The sequence below is a fragment of the Eschrichtius robustus genome, chromosome 10 (genome assembly GCF_028021215.1).
Source record: "Eschrichtius robustus isolate mEscRob2 chromosome 10, mEscRob2.pri, whole genome shotgun sequence".
NCBI classification, from domain to species: domain Eukaryota; kingdom Metazoa; phylum Chordata; class Mammalia; order Artiodactyla; family Eschrichtiidae; genus Eschrichtius; species Eschrichtius robustus.
This window is the reverse complement of record NC_090833.1, coordinates 35,563,959-35,573,916: the sequence shown is the minus strand read 5'-3', so window position 1 is coordinate 35,573,916 and position 9,958 is coordinate 35,563,959. Positions and strand designations below refer to the sequence as shown.

Below are 9,958 nucleotides of genomic sequence, written 5' to 3'. Positions count from 1 at the left end.
GCACCAGCCCCAGAACCAGTCTCAGTTTCATTAAGGCTTGATCTCACACACACACACACACACACACACACACACAGGCACAAGGCGTACACGCGGAGCCCCAGTTACCCCTCACACAGACACACCGTCACTGCTACTCGCTCACAGCACAGCTGCAACCCCACACGCCCCAACTCTGCCCCCGCCCCCGGCGCCAGTCCGCACCCCCGCCCCTCCTGCTCCGGGCCCGGCCCTCCCGAGGCCCCACCCCTTTCCCGGCCTGCTTCCGCCCGCGGGGTCCGGCCCAGTATCCGGCGGCTGCTAGGTGAATGAGACCTGTGCGACTCATGAAGGTGTTTGTGACGCGCAGGATCCCCCCCGAGGGCAGCGCCGCGCTCGCCCGGGCCGCAGAGTAAGAGCCCGGCGCCACCGCACCGCTCCGCGCGCCGAGTCCCCGCCCTCCGGGCGCGAGTTCTGCGGGTGGCGTTGCGGGAAGGGGCTGCAGAGCCCCAGGCGCCGCTCCGGGACTTCGGGCACCCAGTACGCGGGCTGACTCAGCGTCTCCGGGCGGGTCGGGGTAGGCCTCCCGAGGCCCAGTTAGTTATTTTTGGTGGGGCGGACGGGGCGGTCCGTGGCGTCAGAGAGATCCGGGGTCCTGCGCTTGGGCCTTGGCCGAACTTTCCAACCTGTGCCTGGCCAGGACGGTCTTGGAGTTTGGGGAAGCTTAGAGAAAGTTCTCTGGGGCCCAGCTTTCTCCAGGCCTGTTTCAGTGACGCTGGGACCCGCAGCTCCCCTGGCCCTTGCAGTGTGGGTGGGGGAAAGGGCTGGAGCCCTCCCCAGTCATGGCCCTGGGGAGAGGGGAGACGGCCCATGACACAAGGTACAGGCTGTTAATCTTTTATCCTCTGTGGTCACTTGGCCAGGTCAGGGACCTTGGCAGTCACTGGATTACCTGGTCCCTTTGGACAGTTGGCAGGGGGCCTCTGGTAGCATTTCTTAAATTGAACCCTGCAAGTCAGCCTTGCCAGGTGCTTCATATACGTGAACTCTTAATCCTTCAGTACTGTGAAGTTGGTACTGTAATTCCCACTTTACAGAGAAAACTGGGAGAGGTTAAGTACCTTCCCTAATGACCATGTGTGGCACAGCTGGGATGTGAACTTTGCTCTGTCTGCTGCAGTCTGAGCCCTGCATTATGCAGGTTTGCACCGCCCATATCAGGCAGGGAGAAGGTGGAACCCAGCCTCAGAGACCAGTGCCAGGGGAAAATGAGATTTGTTCATTTCATTCAATGCAATAAAACCTTTGCTGAGGACTTGATATGTACCAAGCATTGAGAGGGGAAGAGGGGAGGGCAAAAACAACAAGGGCACCAATGGCAGCAGCTCACACTGCTATACTGCTGTGCCACCGTCAAAGGAGGGTGAAAGGAAGCCTGTGCCTGGGGCTTAGGCGTGGAGGTGCCGCGGAGGGGAATTCTGGGAAGTGCCAGCAGCTCTGTGTCTTGCGCATGTAGATGCTCCGTATGTGTTGGCTGCACAGAATTAAATGTCAAGGGCTGGGAGGTTGGGCAGCACCACGGGGAAACATGCCCCGTGCCCACCAGCCACCATGGAAGTGCCCCCTGAAACTCCTCCATGTTGAACTGCTTTGATCTTGTCCAAGTACAAAGTCAAGAACAAGAGTTTTTCATTTCATGGACTCAGAGGATGTGCAACTGGACAGGGAAATCAAGCCCCATGTGATGCTGGGACCCCCCACTGGCCTTCCCAACAATAGGCAGCCCAGGCCCGGGAGCTCACTACCTGTGAGGCCTCCTGTAGGGGTAAGAAAGCGCTTCCTTGTGTTGAGCTGAGAGCCATCCCCGTGACTTTATCCTTTCACTGTAAGCCCCTTTCAGTCCTTGTCAGAGAGCTGTGCTCTGTGACAGTCCTTCACCCTCAGGACAGTTCTGAGGCCACCCACGCCTGACCTTGACTCATCTCAGCCAGCCCCAGGCAGCTTGAGGCCAGAGCAAGCAGAAGACAATGTTTCCCACTCTGAGAGGGGTCTGCAGGGGGCTGGAGGGGCTTTGGGGGCCTGGGGGCACCTGCGGGGCTCCCGCACTTCTGAGCGGTCTTTCCTTTGCCTTCAGCTGTGAGGTGGAGCAGTGGGATTCCGATGAGCCCATCCCCAGCAAGGACCTGGAACGGGGCATGGCCGGGGCCCATGGCCTGCTCTGCCTCCTCTCTGACCGCATAGACAAGAAGCTCCTGGACGCCGCAGGTGTGTGCACTGGGCAGGCCCGGGGAGGGTTCCAAGGGTGTCTTGGCCCTGGTGGACATATCAGCCTGCTGCTGCTGGTTACTGAGCAGGTCTTCAGTGACCTCTCTGAGCTCTGAGGGCATTCACTGCGGACCTAGGCCAGAGGGAGCAGTTGTGTGCAGGTCCATCTGGCACACACTTTGCCCCTCTCTCCTGGCGGTGAGTCCCCAGAGGGAGGCCTTAGGAGGGCAAAGACCGTGGTGTGGAGGAGAGCCAGGGCCCGGGGCCCTCGTCCAGCTCTGCTCAGCCTTGCTTTATGACCTCGAGCAGGGCCCTGCCTTTTCTGGACCCGTCTGTAGTATGCAGGAGGGCCTTGAATCCCATGAGGAAAGATACAAACAATGCTTTTTCTGCCCAACAGGAGCCAATCTCAAAGTCATCAGTACAATGTCCGTGGGTGTCGACCACTTGGCTTTGGATGAAATCAAGAAGCGGTAAATGCAGCTTGGGCTCTGGAAGCAGGGCCTGGAGTGAGGGGTGACTACCAGAGAGGGAAAAAGAGGAGCTGAGTATTTATTTTTTTCTTCATATTCTTTGACCATTCAGTGAAAACGTAAGGTAGCTGATGATAAAATCTGCTCATGTGTGCACACATCAGTTAAGGTAAGGCCGAGCAGTCAGAAGCAGTGGGTAACAATGTCCGGGTGACACCCTTTCACATTCATTCCTTTTTTTTGACCCCCCCACAGCAACCCCTTCAAGTAGAAAAGGCAAGTATTATTATTTCTCTCTTTAGATGAGGAAGTTCAGAAAAGTTAAGTAGTTACTGGCTCCAGACTTTGGACCCCGATCTTCCATCTTATATCCTTCTCAAAATGGGAGATAATCAAGATGGGAATGAGGGCTGGCCATTCCTGAGTGCTCACTTACAGCTCTGAGCTTCCCGACAGGCAGCGCAAAGAGGGAACAAAGCTGCATCACGGGAATGTCCCAGCAGTAGAAATTGGTGAAGGTGCTTGAGGCCAGTGTTACCGCCAGATCTTTGATTCGTAGTGGGATCCGTGTGGGCTACACCCCAGATGTCCTGACGGACGCCACGGCCGAACTCGCTGTCTCCCTGCTGCTCACCACCTGTCGCCGGTTGCCTGAGGCCATCGAGGAGGTGAAGAAGTGAGTGAACACTTGGCAGGGAAGTCGACTCTGCTCAGCAGCTAGTACTTGAGCACCCAGTGTCACCCTGGACCAGAGGTGATCCTGTCCCCGGCTGTGCCCCAGCTAATGAGGGGGGACAGACTCAGGCACGATACTAAAATGCACAGCAGAGCTGAAATGAACAGGGCATGAAGGGCAGTTGTGGGGAAGGAGCGTGGATCAGGGAAGGCTGCATGGAAGTGGTAGCCGGTGGGCATCCTCTTGAGCCCTTAGAGGGCCCTGTCCACCATCATGTGGGAATCCAAAAGGCTCTGGAAACGGAAGGTGGTTTCATTTCGCTGCAGATACACCAACGTGCTTGATAAGGGTGCCACCCCAGATGCTGTTGAGGGTGTTATGTAGAATACAGCATATGCACCTTACCACCTTCCTAAAATCTGAAAATTTAAAAATTCTGGTCTGAGGGTTTCAGATCGGAGATGTGGGTCTGTACATCCAGAGTTGGGAAAGGTACTCCAGGTGCGGGGACTGGCTTGAGCAAAGGCCAGGAGGCGTGCAGATGCAGGCTCTCAGAGAATGTGTACTGGGAGAGGGGGTTTGAGGCGGGGATGTGGCAGGGACAGAGGCTGCATGGGGCTGACTAGACACGGTGCCGAATGTCCCTCTCACCCTTCTGTCGAGGGAGTTGGTCCCTTCATTGGAGGTGAGTCAAGACAGGCTCTATTCCCCTGTTCACCCAAGGCAACAGGGGTGGGCCTGTGGCTTCCCTGGAGCACTGAGAATACTGGTTTTGGAATCCTACATCCTGGGTTTGCAATCTGCTGCTCTGCCCTGGCTGTGTGACCTCACACAGATTGCCCTTTCTTGTCTCAGTTTTCCCGTCTGCAAAATGGGAGGAGAACCTGTGAGGCCCCTTCCAACCTTCGGATTCTGTGTCCCCAGTGGCTTTAAAGGAAGAGTCAGTCACGCTGCTTATCGGCAGCACCCAGTGGCTGTAGGGGGGTAACGCATGTTCCTCTCAGTCCTTGACTGGAGGGCTGGGCCTATCCCTTGGACCACGGGGTCTGCGCAGTGGCCCTCATCTTTGCCCGAGACCAGGGCCTCTAACCCGTCCCTCTCTCTCCCTGCAGCGGCGGCTGGACCTCGTGGAAGCCCCTGTGGATGTGTGGCTACGGCCTCACGCAGAGCACCGTTGGCATCATCGGGCTGGGGCGCATAGGTGAGGCTCCCGTCTACCCAGATTGGCACCCTGGCTCTCATGTCTTGGTTTGAGTCTCTGGCACCCCGTGTCCGGATGCTGACAATCCTTTGGAAAGAGTCGCCGTACCTGGGCGCAGTAGGGATATCTCTAGCGAGAAGACACAGCATCGTAAAACACAGGCCAAAAAATAAAATAAGGAGTTCCTTAAGAACTCACTAGGTGATAGAAGCAAGTTGTAAGAGTCAGGGTTCTTTATGATTATAGCTGCATACAGGACAGATGAAAGCGATGATGGCTGCAGGGTCGGGACTTTTAGGAGGGGTTTACTGTGGGAGAGCCCATGCTGCCCCAGGCCTGGGTTCTGGAAGGCATCTGACTCCTAAAGCCTTAATTCAGGAACCAGAGGGTCCAGCGGACAGAGCTTACCTGTGATTCTGAGGCGGGGAAGAGCTACTTTTCTTCCAGTGGCCCCCAGCGCTGGAGAAGCCTGGCATAGGCCGGTGGCTCTCTGGCACCCTGCCTGGTGCAGAGGTGAGGGTGAGGACGGGTGGGGTGCATAAATTGTCCGGCCAGCCAGCAGCCCTGCCTCCCACACTAGAGGGCTGCTTGGAGGGAGCCAGCAGCTTTGGGACATGCTCTGCCTCTGAAAATCCAGCTGCCCAAGCCTGTCCCGGCAGCAGTGTGTGTGCAAAGGGTCAGGGTCGGGGTGAGTCGGCAGTTGGGCAGTGCCACCAGAAGGTCGGGTGGGGTCTGTGGGTGCAGCACCAGAAGCAGAGGGTCCAGAAGGAGGAAGGGGACCGTGTGCTCAGACCTCTGCTGGGCTGCCGGGTCCAGTGCTCAGGGAAGGCTAGCAGATGGCCCTCAAGATGGCCAGCACCATGTGAGGACAGCACAAGTCAGTCACAGCCACCCAAGAGCTGTGGTGCTGCCTTCAGATCCCTGAAGGACTATCACAGGGACCCCTGAGGGCAGTGTGGGCTGGCAGGGGGCTGGGTACAGTGTGGCAGGAGTGGTTAATGTTGGGAAGGACCTCCCCACCCCCACCCTTCCCCCAGGGGCTCCCGCTCCCTGGAGCTGCTGGGCGCTGCCCTGCCCTCTTGAGGGACTGGGAACAAGCGCTGACTCTGACTTCTTGCCTCCAGGCCAGGCCATTGCTCGGTGTCTGAAACCATTCGGTGTCCAGAGACTGCTTTACACAGGGCGCCAGCCCAGGCCTCAGGAAGCAGAGGAATTCCAGGCAGAGTTTGGTAAGTAAAACCTCGATTTCCACAGGAACCCCACCTGTGCTCGGCTGGATGGTTCTCCGTGTTTGCTGTAATGGCAGCACTTCGGGGCAGAATGCAGGAGCTCCACGGTGTCTGTGGGGTGCCTTAGGTGTTGTCTGACCTCCCTGCCCCTGCACGCAGAGGCCCATTCAGGGAGCAAAGGGACTCACCCAGGCCACACAGTGAGTACCCTCAGTGCCAGAGGGACTCCAGGTCTCCTGTCTTGCAGGGTCTTTTATCACCATCGTTCACGTACAAACAGAGCAGCAGGGATGGTGACACATATAAGGAATTGCTGGGAACTTTCACGCAAAGTTTCCTTAATAAACTGGTGAGCGCTTACCCGCCAGCCTTGTGTCCGGGTGGATCCAGCTCCCTGGCAGGCGCACAGCGTGGTGAGCGGAGGGCAGGCTGGATTTCAGCCACTCCACCCCCTTGGCACATTGGGCCTTGAAGGTGGTGAAAGCCAGAGTGGCCCAGATCCTATCATGTGACCTTGAATAAGCTCCTGCCCCTCTCTGGCCTCAGTTTCCCCACCTTTAGAGCAGGGAGCTGGCTGAATGATATAACACACCAGGATCCCATGAGTGTCTGTTGACTTTGTGCAGTTATTAGAGTTCTCCAGGTAGAGACAAGGCCTTCAGGAAGCATCTTGGGAGTTTCCATTATGGGTGGAGGGAGGAACGGTCAAGGTTCCCACCCTCTTGCTGTCCCTAACCTGGGACACAGCACCTGATGGAGCCCTGCCCTCCCCCAGTGTCCACCCACCAGCTGGCCGCTGAGTCTGATTTCATCGTCGTGGCCTGCTCCTTAACGCCTGCAACCAGGGGGCTCTGCAACAAGGACTTCTTCCAGCAGATGAAGAAAACGGCCGTGTTTGTCAACATCAGCAGGTATCCTGCGTCACCAGGCAAGCCTAGAGAGGGGCTGTCCCTGCTGCTGTGACCTGAGGTTTTTCTTCCCCATGGGCTGTCAGTGAGACTCAGGCTGAGCTTACTGCCCTCCATAAACCAATCAATCAAACAACTCAGAAATACAGTAAAGGCCCAGAGCACGTCCCAGGTGCTCAGAGCAGGGCCTGGCCTGTCTGGTTCCCAGCAGTACCCTTGGCCTTGCTCAGGAAGTGAAGGCACCGTGGCAGCAAGTTACCAGGTAACCCTGTACCTCTAACCACAAAGGGGTGGCCTTAATGTTCTTATAGCCCTTTGGAGGCCGACCTTCATGGTGCTGAGCCTGGGTCTGTCTGTGTGAGTCAATGACAGCTTGAACCCTCATGCTCCTGGGCAGACAGACCCAAAACCCAGGTTGTCTTGGGTCCTCAAAATGTCCCCAGGGTGCCTTTAGGCCACTGAGCATGTTATGGGGGCAGACCTTCCCTCTCTGCCACTCCAACCCCTTCTTAGCTAGTGCCCTTTGAACCCACTTAAATCAATTTGGAGGCAAAGATGGGCAATGGGAGGGGACTCCAAGGGCTCATCCACCCCAGAGGTGCCTGTAGTTACGTTTAGCTGCAAAGGGGGTGCCTTTGGGATGGAGTGAACATGCTGGAACACAGGGCTCGCGCTGATACCAACAGTGTCGTTGCTTCCGTCACATACCCAGTACTTCAGGGCACTGGGTTATTTATTGCTGCACGAGTATCATTGGAGTGCACAATGTGAAGTCTCTAGCAAACCAGTTCTCTCCTCCAGTGGTTCATTGATGGGAAGGATGTCTGCTCACTTGGATGGATGTAGTTGGGTGTATCCTCAGGTCTCTGCCTGCAGTTGGGCAGGTGCCTCACACATGCTGCAGTGCTTGTCAGCCAGTGGTCGGGAGCCCAACACACATGCAGGCTCTGGGTCCCGTTCATGCAGTGGTGCGTGTAAGCTTTGATCCTCCTAGCACTCCTGGGAGTTAGGTAGTATTCTCCCTATCATACAGAGGAGGACCCTGAGGCACAGAGAATTTGGGACACTTGCCCAAGGTCACACAGCTCGAAACTGGCAGGCTGGGGTTCTCTGTATTACTGTACAAACTACAAATAAGTATACTGTAAGGCTTACGGCTTTGAAAGTTAGTGCCAAGTGCCAGGTTAATGGGAAAATTCATTCTCTGGGTGGTTCTGTCCTAAAGGCAACCTGGGTAGAGGGAGCTTTGGGGCACCCACATCACACTGTCATTCTCAGGGGAGAAGTGGTGGACCAGGACGACCTGTACCAGGCCCTGGCCAGTGGTCAGATTGCAGCTGCTGGACTGGACGTGACGACCCCAGAACCACTGCCTACAAACCACCCTCTCCTGACCCTGAAGAACTGCGGTAAGAACTGCGCTTTGCCAGCAACACTTCACCCAGCCCGGGTTCCTTCCCGCTACGGCTTGTGAAGCCAGCTTGCAGTTCTCCCAACACTCGGGTTAAGCACTGTGCCCCCAGAGACACAAGCCACAGCCGCCAGAGGTGGGAGTCGCAGCTCCAAACGCCCTTTCTCAGGCTAAGTTTTAACAGTCATACCCTTTTCCCTGTCCCCTAGCCCCCGGGGAGGTAGATGCGTCTGGCATCTCAACCCCTGTGACACCTTAGTGCAGTGGTTCTCAAACTTTTATGTTCATCGGTCACTGGAGGGACTGATCAAACACACGGTGCCGGGCCCCCCCGTGCTTCTGCCTCAGGGATGAGGCCTGAGAATGTGCTTCTAATGTCTCCCACACTGCTGCTGCCCCTTGGCCCGGGGAGCACTGTGAGAACCACTTACTTAGCATTCCTCTTCAGCCTCCTCAGTTACCGTTAGCAATTCTTTATATTACGGTCTCTCTGTTCAGCTAGCTGGTGTGGTTTCTGCCTCCAGACTAATATATAACCGAGTGGAAGGGCCTCAGGTTGTCTGGGCCAGTCCCTGTCCTTTACTTACATTCTGGAAGGGAAAACCAAAGAGAAGGGCCGTAGCTGCCTTCCCCACAGTGAATGCTCCCATTATTGCAGCCCTTGGAAGCTCTACCATCCCCGCCCCCGTGCCCGTCTGAGAGGAACATTGGCTGTGATGGCCAGGCTGTTGCCCAGAGCTGGGAAAACTTCCATCCCCCCAAGCCCTGGGCCTTTAGCTCAGTGCCCTGGGTACTGCTTTCGAAAGGCGCGCTTTAGGGACGAGTGACCTCACTTGCTCTGCAGTGGGGCCAGAGGGAGCTGCGCTGTCCAGCCTTTCATCTAGTTATTTCGGGAGATCAGAAGCCCAGGGCGTCACCTGGTTTCACCATCTGATATCTGAAGGGCTGCGTCTAGACAGACTCCAAGACTCCTTCTAGCCCTGACGTTCTTGTGTTCAGGATACGTAATTCTTGTCACCCTTGCGTCTGGGTTTCGGTAGCCCTGGGGGAATGGAGTGCTTAGTGAGAGGAGAGAAGGCAAATCTTTTTATTGGCACATCCTAGCCATGAAAAAAGGGTCCGAGTTAAGGCTCTTAAACCACCCTCCTCATTTCCCTTTCTTCCTCTCCTTTCCAGTGATCCTGCCCCACATTGGCAGTGCCACCCATAGAACCCGAAACACCATGTCCTTGTTGGCAGCTAACAATTTGCTGGCTGGCCTGAGAGGGGAGCCGATGCCCAGTGAACTCAAGCTGTAGCCGCACGGGAGACACTGAGGCTAGGAGGCGAATGGCCCCGGGATTCTGTCAGACGCGCCCAGGCTTGATTGGACCCACAGGATGGGAGCCAAAGGAAAAAGTCTGATGTGTACTGATTCTGTGGAGGGAAGACTGGTGCTAATGGATGTGGTCCCACTTTTGTGGTTGGAAGCATCTGAGTCCAAAGTGTGTAATTCTATTAAATAATTCTCTGAGAGACCGTCTGGGCATGTAACTGGGAGAAGCTGACGACAAGAGCATCTGCTTACATTTTCTAAATCAGGGTCTCTAGTGACCGCAGGTTCTGCTTCCCACCCCCATCCCCACGCATTTTAATTATTAGAGCCTGTCCAAACCACCTTACCCCTCATCCTCTCTAAAATGCCTTCAAGTGTCCCTCACTGAGGACAGGACAACCACAGCCCAGTGGTGACCGCAGCAATTGGACCTGCTCCCTAGACCATCGGACAAATTAAACACACATGGCAAAAAGAACTAGGTAAGGTCACAATACTCAT

General features: G+C 56.0%; 1 protein-coding gene across 2 annotated transcripts; it reads left to right on the top strand.

The window, feature by feature from the left end:
• The first annotated feature begins 249 nt into the window (after positions 1–249).
• GRHPR (glyoxylate and hydroxypyruvate reductase) lies at positions 250–9,660 on the top strand. 2 transcript variants are annotated; one of them, XM_068553385.1, is made up of 9 exons: positions 250–391; positions 2,114–2,244; positions 2,645–2,717; positions 3,277–3,393; positions 4,506–4,594; positions 5,719–5,823; positions 6,599–6,734; positions 8,010–8,140; positions 9,319–9,660. In XM_068553385.1, exons 1-9 carry the CDS (start codon positions 309–311, stop codon positions 9,438–9,440), a joined length of 987 nt encoding a protein of 328 aa, XP_068409486.1. In that variant the 5' UTR covers positions 250–308; the 3' UTR covers positions 9,441–9,660. The 2 variants fall into 2 exon arrangements, with proteins under 2 accessions (XP_068409486.1, XP_068409487.1); XM_068553386.1 differs by lacking the exon at positions 250–391 and adding an exon at positions 441–519.
• The last annotated feature ends 298 nt before the right edge of the window (positions 9,661–9,958 follow it).